The 19,368-nt window shown below is 33.6% G+C and overlaps 1 protein-coding gene across 1 annotated transcript in view; it reads left to right on the top strand.

Annotated features, from left to right (window-relative positions):
- LOC138714727 (sodium-coupled monocarboxylate transporter 1-like) overlaps positions 1-18,784 on the top strand; it is a 93,150-nt gene extending 74,366 nt beyond the window's left edge. Inside the window, exons 8-13 of the mRNA XM_069846820.1 lie at positions 686-794; positions 2,275-2,384; positions 5,165-5,348; positions 5,439-5,525; positions 7,641-7,798; positions 10,276-18,784. Of these exons, the coding sequence (XP_069702921.1) occupies positions 686-794; positions 2,275-2,384; positions 5,165-5,348; positions 5,439-5,525; positions 7,641-7,798; positions 10,276-10,591 (964 nt within the window). The 3' untranslated portion in view covers positions 10,592-18,784. The remainder of the gene's footprint in view (positions 1-685; positions 795-2,274; positions 2,385-5,164; positions 5,349-5,438; positions 5,526-7,640; positions 7,799-10,275) is intronic.
- Positions 18,785-19,368: the final 584 nt, after the last annotated feature.

Here is a 19,368-nt window from a genome sequence, read left to right as displayed (position 1 = left end):
GAAACTCAGTTTACAAAAACAGATTATTGCTATACAAAAGGGAAGGCCAACCCTAACACTACCTGGTCTTACATGTATGCATGTAAGCTAATTTGTAGCATGTTTCATTCAAGAAGGTGTCATTTTGCGCTGTTAACTTCTTTCCTCCTCTTAAGAAATATGCAGGGGCCGCCACTGCTGTGAACATTTCAGATAAAAACGGCAAGAATTTGGTTGTGCACTTGGTTGACCCAAGAAGTAATTCGGTTGTGCCTTTATCCACTTACTATCAACCACAAGGAAATAAGAGTTCGCCTGTAAAAGAACCCTGCCCCTGATAGTGGATTTCAGGCAAAATTGTCGACCACTTCTCACTCGGATTGAATGTCGTCGCTGAATAATCTTTGCAGTTGAAACTTAGTTAAATAAAATATTAGGCCTACCGCTGTTCTTCAGGGGAATATGTTCTTCCTGTGCGTTTTGACTCCTTCTGCCATTACCCCCTTATTACTGTCCCTTCGAGTGTGAAAAAATGCGTTAGATGAAATATTATCAATACCGTAACGCGACGAGAATAGAATTGGCACTAGGAAGGTTGAGAAACAACATTTTAAGTTGGCTTTTTCTTTGTTAGTAGAAGGCTCATCGAAGCTTTGTGGGACCAACAGAACTAAAAATGCTAAAGAATGAGGCGTGTGCTTCGCAGGATGCTGTGGATCAACACGTTCGGCTGGACTGTCGTGGTGCTGATGACGGTGTATGCTGGGATGCTCATCTTCGCACGCTACTACGACTGCGATCCACTGTCCGCTGGTGTGAGTAGCGATTTTTTTGTATATTCCTGTAGTTGATAAGCTGCAGCATATTCTTAAATTGTTCAGAGTGATGTGAATTATCAAGAATTCCGATGGTACATTGTCTCCAGACGTGTTAAACTGAGAACTTCATAAGAATGTACGATTTTAGCAAAACTGGTACGGAATAGTATATTAAGATACAAGGTTGGAAAGTGCTTTTTACAAAATCGAGGAAAAGTTTGAAAAACCAGCAGGGCGAGATTTTGTAATGTACTTCACAAACGTGTATTGTACAAGATTTATTGCACGATCATATTTTTAAAATTCCAAATACAATATATTTTGCATTGAAAACTGAGAGCAAAATTATTCTAAAGCCTTCGCAAAACTATACTGTAATGATAACTAAGTAGCAATAAGTGCACTGTGCAATAAGTGTGTATAGTTTTATGTTATGAAGGATGGTTTTTCTAGCAACAAGTTTCTGTGTGGGAATTCTAACTTTCAAGGCCTAACAAGAATAGCTGTAAATACAACAAAAAACATAATCGTGCAAAAAAGTGGTTTTTGCAATGTCTATAGGTCCTACATAATGTAATGTAATATTTGTATATCTCTGTCTATCAATCCATTTATTTATTTATTTATTTATTTATTTATTTATTTATTTATTTATTTATTTATTTATTTATTTATTTATTTATGTATTTTTAGTTACCTATTTATTTATTTATTTATTTATTCATGTATTCATTTATTCATTCATTTATTTGTTTATCTACTTATTTACTTAATTTTCTATTTATTTATTTATTTATTTATTTATTTATTTATTTACTTATTGTATCTATTTATTTATCTACTCATTTACTTAATTTTCTATTTATTCATTTACTTTGTTTGTTTGTTTGTTTCTTTCTTTATTTATTTTATTTATCTACTTATTTATTCACTCTACTAATTTATCCATTTACCTTGTTATTTTAATTATTTATTTATTTATTCATTCATTCATTCATTCATTTACTTATTTATTTACCTACTTATTTACTTAATTTTCTATTTATTCATTTATTTATCTACTTATTTACTTAATTTTCTATTTATTCATTTACTTTGTTTGTTTGTTTTTTCTTTATTTATTGTATTCATCTACTTATTTATTCACTCTACTTATTTATCTATTTATCCATTTACCTAGTTATTTTAATTATTTATTTTATTTATTTATTTATTTATTTATTTATTTATTTATTTATTTCCATTTACCTAGTTATTTTAATTACTTATTTATTTATTTATTTATTTATTTATTTATTTCCATTTACCTAGTTATTTTAATTACTTATTTATTTATTTATTTATTTATTTATTTATTTATTTATTTATTTATTCACTCAATTTATACATTTATTTCTTTCTTTAATTATTTATTTATTTATTGCTTCGTTCATTTATTTATTTTGTTTCTTTATTTTTTTTTATTTTTTTTTTTTAGATTCTGAGCAAAGCAGATCAGTTATTTCCTTTGTACGTGATGGACACACTGGGAGACTTCGTTGGATTTCCTGGTCTCTTTGTGGCAGGAATTTTCAGTGCTGGCCTTAGGTTTGTCCTAACTCTTTTTTGAGAGTACAATATATTATTGTTATTCTTCAAGAGAGCAAATACACGTTACTTAAAATATAATGTTAAAAAATGTTATAAAAATTAATTCAATAAAATGCTTTAAGATTCGAGTATAGACTGTTTTAACTTGCGTTAACTTTATAATACTTGCTAATACCATTTTAAACAATTGATGTTCCACCTGTTTAACATATTTTCTGTAAAAGGAAGAAAATTAAAATATTGTTCAAAGATATTGTAAACATAATAAGAAAACTAGTGTTTTTTTCAAAGTGAGTAGTAAAAAATTTCTTTGATTGATTGGGTGACAATTATGTACTTCCATAGATTGAATTAAAGATGCGCAACGAGCATTGTAAACGTAGGATTTATTCTCTGTGTAAATCTTTACTAACTTTGTTCAAGAAAATCAGAAGTTTGTTTATGAATCATTGATTGTTCTTTTTCTACTGTATGCATCTGAAATTTGGACACAACCAGCCAAATTAGATAAAAACAGTTAATCAATTTTTTTACGTGCGGAGAACTTGAAACAGTCCAAGGCCCAATGGAGAATATTTAAACAACAATTAAATTTACAGTTAATGTTGGGTGCCGAATATGGTTGGTTAAATTAAAATAAGACGATTTTGAAGGAGTATCATACTGCCAGATTTTTGGAAATTAAGCAAGTGTATGAAGAATTTTCAGAAGGAAGAAGAGTTTACGCAACCCTCAGCCAAAATCTTAGAAAGGAGTTTTGAAAATTTCTCGAAACTAAAGCCTAGAATATCATGAGAGATGAATAGAACGCTCATGAACCGTCTCCTATCATATATTTATTATGGCTAAACTACAAATAAACCGGATATACTAAAAACGAGGAGCTAAACATACTTTTCACATAATATTCAAGATTATCTTAAGCCCTCATGGGGGAAGAAATTTTCTCATGAAATTTCGGCCAGTGTATGGGACCGGTGGCCACCTAGCATCGTGATGCACTTGAGGAGCTACGATAGGTAGCGAAATCCGGTTGCAAATACCAGCTATAACGCCTGGGGGGAACATCGTGCTAACCACACGATACCTCCATTCTGATTGGATGATCGTTCGCCTCTGCTTCGGCATGTGGGCGTGAGGCCAGCAGCCGGCTGGTCGGTCTAAGCCCTTCACAAGCTGTAGTGCCACGGATTATTATTATCTTAAGCCCACAATCTTCAGCAGAAATATAGTGAAAAAAAATAACTAGAGATTCTTATTTTCCGAAGGAATTCGACGTAACAGAAGCAAGAATCAACTTGAACAGAGCCTTGTATGAAAGCTGAGTGATATTGCATACATCAGTAAAAAAGAAAACTGTAAGAAATCATATTACCGGTACAGCAAATCTTGCAAAGAAAATGTTACAAAGTGGTAATAAAATTATTACCTGCAACATGGTCCGTCGATAAATTATCGCAAAATCCGCCTCTAAGGCATAGTATTTAATAATAATGATGATGATGATGATAATAATAATAATAATAATAATAATAATAATAATAATAATAATAATAATAATAATGGCTGTGAAACTTGGACTCTCACTTTGAGAAAGGAACAGAGATTAAGGGTGTTTGAGAATAAGGTTCTCAGGAAAACATTTGGGGCTAAGAGGGATGAGGCTACAGGAGAATGGAGAAAGTTACACAACGCAGAACTGCACGCATTGTAGTCTTCACCTGACATAATTAGGAACATTAAATCCAGACGTTTGAGATGGGCAGGACATGTACGTATGGGCGAATCCAGAAATGCATATAGAGTGTTTGTTGGGAGGCCGGAGGGAAAAAGACCTTTGGGGAGGCCGAGACGTAGATGGGAAGATAATATTAAAAGTCAGAACAGTTCCGCGGACCACCTTACTCTTGTTCCCTTTGAAAGCAAATTTATCATTTTTGTAATTAATTTCAATAATTGCAATATGTTATATAATGAAATATCATTACAAATAATTTATCAGCATATCAATAACAACCTCATAAAATTACTTACATAAACACTCCCAAAAATAATATACACTTATGAAAAAATAAATAAATAAATAAAAAATTATTGGATTAACAGTATTTTCACCGTTACAATTACACTAAATATAAACATTTACATAGAGATAAAAAAAATTTTACAGGAGAAAAAGTTCGTCCAAAGGGCTGGACTCTGGAAGAGTACCCAAAACGCTCATTGCATTTCCGCGTTGAATAGCAATACTTAAGCGTTGACGCAAATAAGTAGTGCAACGGCGATCACCAGTAATGGAGATCAAAATTTGGCCGATTTGAGATACCAAAACTTTAGCGTCATGACTCCAAGGACCGAAGGTCTCCACAGCAAAGGGGACAAAGATATAATTGTCTAAAAGATGAGCATATTTATTGACTTTCTTTTTCACGGCTAATTCAGCAGCAGATGCTGCGTGTCTGGACGTATTCGGCAAGTGAGATGGATTTGAGAGAGGTGCGATATGATGGTAGAGACTGGATTAATCTTGCTCAGGATAGGGACCAATGGCAGGCTTATGTGAGGGCGGCAATGAACCTCCGGGTTCCTTAAAAGCCAGTAAGTAATAATAATAATAATAATAATAATTATTATTCCCCTTTAAATTACACAATTATTATCACGTGCATAAAGATTAAAATAGATCAAAATCATAGGAGAATATTTATGCGATTTGATTTTATTTAGCTACAAAATACATTAACGTTACAGTTACTAGAGTAATGATTCTGTTTCAGTACTGTATCAACAGGTCTGAATTCATTAGCTGCCATCTGGTGGGCAGAGATGAACGGCACTACTCTGAAGAACTCCCTCTCCCAGCGCATGTCAGGGCTGGCAGTGAAATCTCTGGCACTCTTCTTCGGGGTGCTGTCTTACGCATTGGTTTATGTAGTGCCGTACATGGGTGGACTGGCTCCGGTAAGTGCAGTCTTTCGCATATTTCAGTGTAGGCCTACATACCAACACACGCCTTGTATGTATTTCTAAATCTGTTCGTATTTCTTTCAGGTCGCCATTTCTTTGTCAAGTTTCTTTGCGGGCTCGTTCCTAGGACTGTTTGTGCTTGGAATATTTATCCCGTGGTCAAATACTGCTGTAAGTTCTAAACATTATCAAATAAACATGGATCATAATCATCATCATCATCATCCTTCTAAGATTTCTTTTATGTGAACATTACGAACCAACATGAAACGCTCACTAGTAGCACTTCCTGATCATGTGATGAATATAGTCAAGGCTAAAAGTTAAAACAAAACACAAGTTACCAATCCAAACATCATAATTCAATTTGAAGATAATAGTAAAATCTCACAACATTGTTTTTAACTTCTACATCATGTTCAAAGCTTCACATTCAGTCTACGTACCAATAATTTACATACGGTACATAAATATACAGTACTAATACAGTTCAGTTACTTTTAAGTGTGAGGCCGGCACCATACTACATCGGACATTCTGTCTCAGACAGGACAGTTTTGTTTTTAGACCATTCAATGTGACAGTGATTCCAACATGCATTGTTATATGCTAAGTGTGTTGGAAAAAAAAAGTAGAGGAATCTGATAAAATTGCTACAGAAATGTTATAGCACAATAGATTTGCTGAAGGAGTATGAAAATCATTTTTTGACTCGTATTTATGATGATTACATACGAGGAAGATTATTAGTGAAAAATATACTGACAAGCCATGGGCATTATTATTATTATTATTATTATTATTATTATTATTATTATTATTATTATTATTATTTTTTTTTTTTTTTTTTTTTTTTTTTTTTTAAATAGTCCTGCACGATCTCCTAAATATGGTACCTACTATTATTTCTAATTACTTTTTTTTGTAGTAGGAATATACTGTTACTATCTGTGAAATGTCCCCAGAATATTGTTCCAAAACTCATTACCGAGTGAAAATATGCAAATTATATTGTTTTTAAGGTATTGATACTTACTATCTCTTGCATAGATCTAATAGCAAAAAATTCTGAAATTATTCAAACCTGCTTTACAGGGAGCTACTACCTGAAAGCCAGATTTGCATGCTGAATTAGTTTGGGGTAATTTCTTTAATATGATTTTTCCAGTTTAACACATTATCAATTTGTAAGCCAAGAAATTTGGTTGTTGTTGTTGTTGTTTCTATTAGGGACCTGTTGTTAATTATTGGGTTTGATATTTGCAAGATTGAATTTTGACAGGATTTAAATTGGATTATGTTAGTTTTGTTACAATTTAATACTAATTTATTGGCTGAGAACCAGTCACATAATTTGAGAGTATTGCCTCTGTTGAAGATTGGAATGTGTTGGAGTTATTGGCTGTATTACTATACTTGTGTCATCTGCAAATGATATGGAATGACCTACATCTTTTATTAGGGGGACAAGATCAAGAAAAAGTAGGGGACCTAATATTGATCCTTGGGGAACTCCATTATTAATAGTTCCCAATGTCATAGTTGCATTGATTTCGACTTTCTGTTTCCTGTCTATGATTTTTACAGTCAAATGAATGGCTGAGAAATATATCATATCATATCATATCATATATCACATGCATTTTTAAATGAGGCTACAGCGTATACTGCATCCGACATTCGTTTCAGGACGAATGTCCGATTTGCTGTAGTATGCTGCAGCCTCATATCATAAGAATTCGTGTAATCACCGTCATTTCAAACGGTTGGTCGTCCTGTCCGAGACAGAATGTCCAATACAATATGCTGCTGGCTTCAGTGATGGTTTGATATTTGTTTTGGCAGCTGTCTTCGTTCCCTCTAACTGACATAAAATATAACGATCCCTTTTCAAAGACTGCAATTTAATTTCAGAAGTTGTATTGTGTCGTGTTGCTGTTACATTCATATTATTTGCTTTCTAATGAGTTTTACTGGTTACTTAATCAGGACAAGTCAGAAATTCTCTATTGAAGGAGAAGTAAATGAGGTGAATTAAAAATTACTGTCAATTTCAACAACAGTTGAGGAGTTGACAACAGCCATTGGAAAGACTTTTGAAGATATTTATTCCGATTAAATATTGTACTGTCCCAAATCTTCTTCCGTGATGCATCGTGGAATCTTATTTGCGGACCAATACAATTACTACATTCGTTAAACGTACGAGATAATTGTAAACAATGTATTTCTAGTTATATTTGCTGTTGCATATGGATTTATGATGGCAATTATATTTTGCAACAGGGTGCAGCAGCTGGCCTGGCAGCTGGAATTGGAATTGTCGGTTGGCTCACTGTTGGAGGTCAAGTGATGTCAGATAAAGGGCAAACAGTTTTCACACCTCTGCCCGTGTCAACAGATGGATGTTCCATGGCGAATGCGACGATCTTGACGGAACACAAGTAAGCAATGAACTTTCATTCTCCTCGCCCGATTTCCATAAACAAAATACTGTATAACCCTATTCTTCTTTATAATAACGTAGGTTGTTCAATCTTTATTTAATGTACAATTCAGATTATAAAAGTAGAAATTGTATTTTAGTCTGCTGTCAAAATATCTGAAAGTTAGAATTTATAAAAACAGTTATATTACCGGTTGTTCTGTATGGTTGTGAAACTTGGACTCTCACTCTGAGAGAGGAACAGAGATTAAGGATGCAAATCTAGTCTTTCAGGTGAAGCTCCCTGTAAAGCAGATTTGAATAATTTCAAGGGAAAAATTGTTCCGGGGCCGGGTATCGATCCACGCGAGTTGTGTGGATATAAAGGGAAAAGTTGAGACGGTGTCGGGTGGAGTTCCCGGGTAGCTCAGTGGTAGAGCGCTGGTACGTTCAACCAGAGGTCCCGAGATCGATACCCGGCCCCGGAACAATTTTTCCCTTGAAATTATTCAGAGATTAGGAGTGTTCGAGAATAAGGTTCTTAGGAAAATATTTGGGGCTAAAAGAGATGAAGTTACAGGAGAATGGAGGAAGTTACAAAACACAGAACTGCACGCATTGTGTTCTTCACATGACATAATTAGAAACATTAAATCCAGACGTTTGAGATGGGCAGGGCATGTAGCACGTATGGGCGAATCCAGAAATGCATATAGTGTGTTAGTTGGGAGGCCGGAGGGAAAAAGACCTTTACGGAGGCCAAGACGTAGATGGGAAGATAATATTAAAATGGATTTGAGGGAGGTGGGATATGATGATAGAGACTGGATTAATCTTGCTCAGGATAGGGATCAATGGCGGGCTTATGTGAGGGCGGCAATGAACCTCCGGGTTCCTTAAAAGCCAATAAGTAAGTAGTAGTATTATTATTATTATTATTATTATTATTATTATTATTATTATTATTATATGTGTGTGTGTGTATATATATATATATATATATATATATATATATATATATATATATATATATAGGTTCAGAAAATGAAACGAATAACTTTTAGTTATGTGATCTTCTAAACACGTGACATGGCAGATCAAATGATCTTGCAATGTTGCAAGAATTTCATCATCGGTTGCCATTACATTATAGTTGAGAATAGCAGTAAGTTACATGGAGAAACCAAACACATACTGTACGTCATGACGAACTTCTCTTAGAGATCGTATGAGACAGTCCTAGACAGACCAAAACAGTCTCGTCCGATATCAGATGGTCTGAGACAGGATCGTGCAGTCCAAGACAGGGTGTCTGATGCAGTATGCTGCTGGCTTGAATAGTCCAATATGAATAGTGTGTTGATTGTAGATGTTATTTAAATATGTTCGTATGTTTTGGATAACAATAAGCTGTGGATATGCCTCGAGTTCATTCTTTTCTTTCTCCACCAGCTGTCAACTGATCCCTCATCCCTAACAGCACATAGACCAGGGGCGGCTCTACAATAAGAACTGCAGAGCTGCAGAACCGCCATTTAAATGGACCTGAAAAAATTAAGAATGTAAAAGTAATCTAGTTCATTGTTTCATTTATTTTCCCAATTCATTCTCCTTCGATTCGAGATTTTACTGTCTGTAGGAGCCTTGATCTGCTCGAGAATTTTAGCTGTAGTGTACTTTTCGGATCTGTGATCGGCAGTTCCTGAAGCTCAACGTAGGGTAGTCGGCAGCAGAAAACTGGTTTTCTTCACCGTCCCATAAGACTGCATTAGAGCTGCAACCGAAGCAGCTCTCTCCAAATATACAAAAGAACCGCCAACACCCTCATCTCTATATGACCTGCGTTAGAACACACAGGCTTCTGGACTACTGTATATCATTACAGTTCCAGTGTGTTATAGTACTGTGGGTGGTGTGATGATTAGTCAGTGTGTCTAAGGAAATATTTTATATTAAAAATGAATGAAATGAAAACCTAATCAACCAACCCTTTTCGAAATTAAAAGAGAAATTGCATGTTAACTTAAAAAATTAGGATGTCCTACACAAAATTTAAATATTGAAATTTCTGAAAAAAGTCGAGGAAATCATGTAGCCTACTAGTCATTTTAATACCGAAATGTGTAATGGAAACGATTGGTTTTTTGCTGCGCTCATGAAAACGCTTTCTCCCCCACCCGTGTATTCTGTTTACATGGACAAACACCGGAGTGAAGGATTTAGTTAATTTGACTTAAAAAACTAGAAAAGCATGTGGGGCACATCTCCACTACGTGACTAGTTGCACCAGGTGGGAGAGGTGTAGCGCACCGACGGTTGGAGTACAATTTCGGGTGCACAGTCAACTTCGAAAAGGGGCTGTAATTACACGCGTTATCCGATTTAGATGCAATAATAGCATGCGTTTGCTAAATACACTATTTTTCATGCAGAACTGCCAACCTTTGTAACCGCGGGCCGCTACTGACATAGACACTCCTCTTGATCTGTCCACAGAACTGGTGAACTGGCGTTCGTGTTGTACCGAGTGTCATTCCTGTGGTACTCCCTGTTGTCCCTCCTGCTGACGGTGGGTGTAGGTGTGTTGGTCAGCCTGCTGTACAGGTGGCTCTTCAGAAGTACTGGAAGGAAAGAACCTCTTCACAACGATAGTTCTCCCATCTTCAAACCCTCCACAGTAGCCGTAAGTATCAGCATGAAACCCGCAACCTGCAAGTTGTTGCTGAAAGAGGGACACAAGGACGAGAAGGCGGTGTTGGTCACCTGCAATGGTAGAGTTCCTGCAGAGACGTCGTCCAGTAGGGATGTGTGATTCATGTTGTGTTGTTGCTTGGAAGCTTGTCTTCAGTAATGGTTCGGTAGAAATGATGTAGTAAAGCAAGCTTGTGTCGTTTGAGATTTTTTGTGTTTGCAAAAGTATTATTTTTGGCTTTTGTATGTGGCTGTGTTCATTAGTTTTTAGTGGTAGAAGTTGTTAAGTAAACATTTGTTCGTTTTTATATGCCAAGTAGAATTTTTAATAATGTGATTGTCTCGAATCCTCAATTACTGCACCTCCATGACTGAATGTTGGTTATTATCAGCAGCATTTACATTTCCTCTTAAAAGTTTTTAGCGAAAAAAATATTTATTATATAAATATTGAGTATTAAAGTAATAAGATGATAAAAATCCGTAAACCCTTTCAAATTCTGAAATATTTTCAAATATTTATTATACAAATATTGAGTATTAAAGTAATAAGATGATAAAAATCCGTAAACCCTTTCAAATTCTGAAATATTTTCAAATATTTATTATACAAATATTGAGTATTAAAGTAATAAGATGATAAAAATCCGTAAACCCTTTAAAATTCTGTAACAATTTCAAATATTTGTTATACAAATATTGAGTATTAAAGTAATAAGATGATAAAAATCCGTAAACCCTTTCAAATTCTGTAACAATTTCAAATATTTATTATACAAATATTGAGTATTAAAGTAATAAGATGATAAAAATCCGTAAACCCTTTCAAATCCTGTAACAATTTCAAATATTTGTTATACAAATATTGAGTATTAAAGTAATAAGATGATAAAAATCCGTAAACCCTTTCAAATTCTGTAACAATTTCAAATATTTGTTATACAAATATTGAGTATTAAAGTAATAAGATGATAAAAATCCGTAAACCCTTTCAAATTTTGAAACGTTTTCAGTCGTCTATTCACTCAAAGGCAGAAAAAAATTGTGGAAGGAAATACTTAATTAAGATTTTTTTTTTAATTTATTCTGTATTCGTAAATTTCATCCATGTTTTTCATAAAATGATTTTAACTATTTCAGTGTTCTCTTTGCTTTCAAACATTTCAAGCATATTGAAACTATGGAAGTAACTGCAAGAAGTTAATCCATTTTTGAGTCTACGCTTTAAGGGGACACTTCACTAAAAACGACAACTTTTTCGCTAATCATTTTTTTTTTTCAATCAAATTTTGAGAGCGTGTTTACTTTGTAATGGACTAACAAAATCCAAATTTTGAATTCCCAAATCTTTTTGGCTTTTTTTTTTTCTATTCTTTTTAGAAATATTTAAAAAACCTAGATTTTAGTAGATCATCTCAGTTTTTAAGCTTCCTTTCTTTTGGTTACATTCACAAGACATGGAGAAACATTTCTATGCATTCATTTTATCAAATATATTATCTAATTTATTCACTTTAAAATAATTTTTTTTTACTTGAAAGTGAAATGAATATTTATGTAACACATACCTATTAAAATTCTCCTTCACTACATTCATCTAGTAACTTCAGGGAGCCAATTTTAGAACAAAAAGTTACTAGATTTGTAATCAGAAATTTAAAAAAAAAAAGAATAATTCTTTGATGAAAAATAATTTTGACAGCTCTATAAGTTCCACGCCCCCTTACAGCTTCAATTTTAAAACATTTTTGTACATATTTGTTATCAAAATTGAACTAAATCCATTTGGAGTATGAAAATATACATTCTAAAGAAATGAAATAGCCAAAAAAATGTTTTGGAAAATTTTCATGATTTTCAGTGGAGTCTCCCTTTAAAACAGTAAAACATAAAAGCATAAAATAACTCTTATTTTATAAATAATTGCAGTAAAGTTTAAGAGAACATAATTATCTTACATAGGCTTATCTGATCAGATTCAATTGTGTACCTAAACGAAAGTTAGGATTTGAAGTGGATTTGTGTAACTCCACAGCCTAAAGAGGTTATGTAGCTATGTACGTCTATAAAAAAAAGTTCTAGTTCCTTTTTATATAAATGTTTGTTGATACAACAGACAGACATTGCTGCAATTTTACAATCAGTATTTTTATGTCCACATGTATTGTAAATATTTATTTTTTATACCGTATTTCATTAATTAGTAGTAGCATTTTAGGAGTAGACTAATGCGAATAGCTTATTGTTACTATTTGATTGAAAATGTATTTAGTATTACATAGTTAAGTGACTGATGTGTTCATGATTGGGTTTAAATGTGCTTGAACGTTTTAGAATGAAGGATTCATAATGAACAAGACCGTGAATGAGAACCAGTATGTGAAATAGGTCACAAAATCTGTTCTATCATTCCTTTCTATTCATCATTAATACTACAATTTTTTAATGAGCAAGAGGAGAAGAAGTGTGTTCATATTAAAATACATTTGTTGGGCTGTATTTTATGAAATGAACACCCATAATTTCAGTTACATACTGAATTTGATGACAGCTGTCATTTTTATAAAGCGAATGTGAGAAAATAAGTTACAGACATTACAGAAATTGCAAGCCTTTTTAAAACATTAAGCAATGTATAGTATAGTATAGTATAGTATAGTATTTATTAGCTGTCGTTATAGCAAAAGCTAATGACATTGTCAAATTACACGTGTGAAATTACAGTGCAAAAATGAAAATTATTCTATTACAACACTAAACATAAAACAAAATGATCACAAATACTCCTTAGAGTTTACAATTGAGAGTCAAGATTATCAAAATTAGGCTAATATCTAGATGAAAATTGTAACACACTGATCACAAATATTGATTTGATTAACAATTTATGAGAATTTCCTAATATATTACAGAATAATAATACAATTCAGAGAAAGAAACCTAAAAAATATCAACAGCTTGATTTTCTGATTCAAAATATTCTTGTACAGAATAGAATGGGTTTCTAAACTTTTGACTAAATAAGACCGTTTGCCCATGAGGTGTCACCTCATAGATTTATAGATGCAGTGGCTTGTGTTATTAAATGACTAGACTGCAGCATCACGCTTTCATCACTACATACAAGCTACATGCAGCTAGGTGTACTGCAATGTCTCAGCTAGACAGCATGCTTATACCCACACATGGCCAACTAGGCTGTATTTCCTTAGACCATGGTGGTATGCGTGTTTCATTTGTTTTCCTGGAGCAATAAAAAACAAACTATCGGAATCTTCGTTTTTTGTCCAAGTTGTGGATAGATATTCCCAGTTGTATATTTCTAAACAGAGAAGTCAGAAAAGTGCCCTGGCTTTGGGATTTCGATAGTAACAGCAGTAGTTATTTTCGTCACCATCACCACCACCACCACCACTAGAGCTGAGACGAGATGTTATGGCACCAACCTGCGCGAAGTTTTAAATTGCCGGCCAGCAGAGTAGAGGAGTGGGGGTTGTTTGGGTTACGGTTCTCAAGCTCAGAGCGGCAGGCATATCCGTTTCATCTCTTTCTAAAAACATACGTCTTGCCTTAGTATCACGACTTTCCTACTCAAGAGTCCGAAGGTACCTAATGGAATTACGCCCGCTATTCCATCTTTATATTCTTATTCTCCGTCCGAATCAGACGACTGATCTGTGCTGAATCAAATGTCCCTAAGTTTATGGAAATGTTCTCCAAAATACCGTCCATCACGTGCTCACTTTCAATGTAATTGTTCTCTACTTTATTCACATAATCATACACTGATATCCATTCTTGGAAGAAGCGATTGCAGAGTCGACCTCTGCTTATGCGTAGCGTAGAAATTATAGATGAGTCTTCTTATGACTTCCTCATCAAAACTGTCTACAGCTGCAACAATCTTCTTCTTCGGCTGTGATTTTTCCGGACTGGAGAAAGAATCTGCTGTTCCTACCTCAATATTTTCCCCTTCTTTCCTGCTTCTTGCCAAGGGTCGCTTTGAAATACCAGTGGCAGCCAGTACTCTTGCACACACGCTTTTCAATGGAATTGGTATTCCATTTACAGCCTCTTCTGACATGAATTTCCATACATTGTGTGGTGTTTCATGTCCTTGACTATGAACTACTCTATGATTTCACACCTTAGACAATGCCATAATGAGGGCGCTCAGAAGGACAGTGTTTTCAGTATTAGCAATAGCGGTAGTAGCAGAACGATCTGAACACTCGGAATGTTTGTAACCAACTAACCCAACACCCCTCCAGTTGAGTGTGAGGGCGAGTCCAAGCAAACGAACTAAAATGCGTCCCTCGCGCTGGTGCAGTAACTTCTCGTCCGGGCTCTACCCTGATTTCTGCAGACGAAAATGCATGAGTTCAAATCTAGATAAATTAGTTGGGTCTTCAGAGAAGACATCACTACTAGGCCTAAATATGAATAAAATATGACTTTTTATAAATGCAAAATTTGACGATAAATAGAAAATCAGAAAAGTACACTAGCATCACCCGACCTCGAAAAATAGATAGTACCTTGGCGTCTCCAGGGCCCACCAGACCTGAAATACGCACCTGGATATCCCTGTGTCTGTAATCATGTGATAACATATTATGCTAGGGTACAGAGAAAGCCTTGACTGAATTTTCAAATTATTTTTTTCTGGAGTAATACATTCTCGCATATTTCTATTTTGCCTTTGTATAACAAGCCTTAAGATTCCTGTTAAGTATCGGTATTTTTTCTCATTCTATATAATGATTTAAATTAATGAAGGGTCTACATGTTAAGACACTTTTCTTAATTTTTTTAGAAGAGCATTTGTTAACTTTAATACACTCATAAGACATGAATGTACATCTCATTTAGTTAAATTTAATATGTTACAACGCAGACTTTTTGTCATTCTGATATACTAGAAAGATAGTTCACTTTGTTATGAGCTAGCAGATGAGACCAAAAAACAAAAATCAACAAAAAAGTGAATTAGCATGTTCTTTCCGTGGAACTCCTTTGTCACCATCCTCTGATAGTTCTTTAGCTGTTACAGTCTATAATTAATAGGCTACCGGTACCGGTACTTCTTTCTATGTACAGATGAACCCAGACATTTCTTCGTCTGCGACTACAAATGCATCAATAAGTATACTAGAACATCTTGTCACTAGATATCAGCCTATTGTTGCACGTTTCGTGGACAAAAACGCAAGCTGTTTCATAGCTGCAAGGAATAAGTTGACGAATCTATGAAGTGACACCTCATGGACGAACGGTCTTAATATTTATCGATGTTTAATTTTATTTTTAAAGAAATAAATTTAACTTTTATAAATATCATAGTTTTTACCAATAGATTCATAAGGTCTCTGAATGCACGTAATATAATGTTTCAAATACATCATAGGTACTTTTGGATATCTTTCACAGTGTTGGCAACAATATTATTTTCCTATTATTATAGCAACAAACACAGTTTAAAGTTTCAGTACAGAAACTTAAACAAATTTTTTACAAAATTTAGAATAATTCTGCAATATTATTATAATGTATATAATGTTCTCAGGGATATGTGTGTAGACTTATAAAGAAAGTAAGACTTTTAACACATGATTAAGTGTTAACAACGTCTGATCATGTTTACAAAATATGTCTGTACGAATAGCAAAACTTACATCCACACTTCAAGTACAAATTGTGAATGTATTTTCTTCCATTATTTCCTTTTCGTACGTAGTAAGACTTGTATTTTTGCAATCATCCTGTGATGATGTGTTACCTGTGTACTTTTTATAATTTCTAAAAGTGACGGAAAATGTTAGGTCACTAAATATTCAGTGAATAGGTTGGTTGCCAAAGTGTATGACCTATCAAAGCAGTATTTTAACATTTCTTGCCATGCTATTCCTTCCCAGTTCTGTGCGGTTTCGAATGATCACATATGGAATGTTCTTGATAATGGTTATCAAACTGAAGGGAAATTGCATGAAGACATAATTATAAATACATTGTATATATGCCATAGAAGATGAGAAAGAAAGGCTTTGTATTACCCATCAATATTTTCTTGTCATTTTAATTAACGTTCCATATAGCTAGGTTCCTATTATATGTAATGACGTACTTGCACATTGCAATGAAGAGAAATTCAGTGTTGAGTTGCTGGAAATGCTGTATGTATGTTTATATCTAATTTAAGATATGTTTAGAGTAAAAGAAGCTTAATATGACATAATTATTATGTAGACATTGATTAGAAATTACACAAATTAGTTCTCTTAAGTGGCGCAAAAATCTTCTCTCTTCCAGTTTTTGCTGGATTTCTTCATAACGATCATGACAACTTATTTGTGTTGATACATGCATTTTTGTATCTCAGAGTAGTACTTTATTCTATCGAGTTTTATATAAATTATGCAGTTGTGCACGTTATTGTTTACATTCATTATTGCCTACGGACTGGAATATTCTGGGTTGAATCCTGGGTAATAGCAAGATTTTTATCTTTGTCGAAATTTTCAGAATAATCCCAAAGTCCTGTCAAATTGAGTACAGTACCACATATTTCCGGGGGGTAAAAGGTGGTCGAAGCACGATACTAAACGCACCTACTTTATTTATTTTTTTAATATTCTCTAGTGAGTGCTTCACTAGCATTGTTTTTATTCAAACAAAGATAAATTTAATTTTGTGCAACATTAATTTTCTTAGTCATGGATTAGATATGGGGAATAAACTATATCTTAGAAATTATGTACCGTAATTCACGTAAACAAAACATAAACTAATTAATTTTAAAAAATTCGTATGATAGATTATTTTAAAATCAGTGTTTTCTTCTTCGAAAACACTATGGTTGTAATTTTTGGCCCATGTGTGGAATAAATTGTCCGACAATTTTCTGCATTACAAAATTAATTCTGAATAATTTCTAGGAAAAATTGTTCCGGGGCCGGGCATCGAACTCGTTTAACCAAAGTCCCAGGTTCGATCCCCAGCCTCGGAACAATTTTTCCTCGAAATTATTCAAATCAACTTTACAGGGAGTTATACCTAAAAGCTTGATTTGCAAAATTAATTCTATTTCAATAGCTGCAGATGAATACAACGTAAGAAAAAAAGAAGATACATAATTGAATCAAAATAATATTCTAATCTTGTATTAATCTTAATTTCACATAGGTATATTTTTACCATTACATAAGGAGAACTAAGAAAGGTAAACTAATTATGCTAAATTTGTAGTAATAGTTTCTTAGTACATCTGTTATTGTGTTCACTTGCATTTGCATAGTAGTTTGGTTATCAGAGGCATGGCCCAATGCCCAATGCTAAAAGTCCAAATTACGAAAATATCCATAATGTGGTAATGCCCAGTAAAATGTCCAAATGTAGAAAATGTCCAATTACACGAAGTCCAAACTTAAAATTTCCAGTATGGTTAGAGAGTTCTTCAAAACGTCCAATCTGCAACAAAATATGCTCCAGTACCTAACGAAAATTCTCACTTTCAAGGAAGTTATAAGCCATGTTGAAAATGTTCCAGATAAGATAGGCCTATGCATTGTGTTCCAGTACTTCTCGTACATGCATCTCGACGAAATTTGGCGGATGTATGTGGTTCCCTGTCCCATCCTTCTTAATTACAATGCTCTGCAGATCTGCATTCATCATGCATCGAGCATTATAAGACCTTTTCTCATAACAGTTCATTATTTTGTAGCTGTTCCACTTTAATTTCATTAATGGTAAAGATTGACTCTGTATAGAAGCACGGTTTATTTTTCTTCTTGTATATAGTTTCAGTTGCTGTGTTTTCTTTGAAAATTTTACTAAATTTCAACGGAATTTAAAACAGATTTGACATTACCATAGCAACAAAAACAATACCTTTTTATTAAACATAAATTCTTGAGTTTCATTATTTGACTATCACCTTGGAAACATTTCTGTCTGGACTTTTTCTTAGTAAGCATTTAAACGAAGGATTTTATTGTATTCCTGGCGTTTTTACCTATTGGATATTTCAACTTTGGACTTGTCTATGTACTGACTAAGTGTTCTGGACCGATAACTGTCTGAACTTTCTCGTACGGGCATGTTACATATTTGAATCTTTTCCTTTGGACCTTGCTTCTTGTAAGTTATTCTGCTCCTATTTCAAAATGTTGTGATAAAATATTTAGTGTTGTAGTTTGTGTGCATTTTGTAGCTTGTGTGTTAGTGTTTGTGTTCTTTTGTCATAGAGTTGTGCTTTATATTTGTGTAAATTGTTTTTCTGTATTTGAAGTAAAGTCATCATTTTGTATCTTGAGTTGTGTTGTGTACTTTCATCTTTGTTTCCCATTTCGCCTCATTCAGGTAAATAAGACTTCATTCTTGATTTGCCTTGTAATTAATGGGTAGAGTTTATGGTTACTCTCTCTACAATCCTCTCAGACAGTAGATGAATTATAGTATAGTGCACAGTAATTAGACTAGGCCTTCCATTGCACCTGGAGCAAAGATGTGGCAATTGAAGTGACAGAAGAGTTTAAGCTTTGACTTCGAGATCTTCCAGAATGTGTAGGTATACAAGGTGAGGATGATGGGTTGAATATGTATTATCTTTTTAAGTTTTTTTCTTGCATGTGTGTTGTGTGTTTATACAGTTATTTTGAAATGAGCGAGTATACTAGTATAGTATAGTATAGTATAGTATAGTATAGTATAGTATAGTATAGTATAATATAGTATTTATTAGCTGTCGTTATAGCAAAAGCTATTGACATTTTCAAAATACAAGTCTAAAATTATCGCATTAAAATATAAAATATTATATTACATACACCACTAAATATAAAACAAACTGATTCCAAATACTAATTAGAGTTTACAATCGAGAGTCAAGATAATCAA

Source organism: Periplaneta americana, chromosome 15 (assembly GCF_040183065.1).
Source record: "Periplaneta americana isolate PAMFEO1 chromosome 15, P.americana_PAMFEO1_priV1, whole genome shotgun sequence".
Lineage (NCBI taxonomy): Eukaryota > Metazoa > Arthropoda > Insecta > Blattodea > Blattidae > Periplaneta > Periplaneta americana.
The sequence above is the reverse complement of the archived record's forward strand: the minus strand, read 5'-3'. Positions and strand labels throughout refer to the sequence as shown.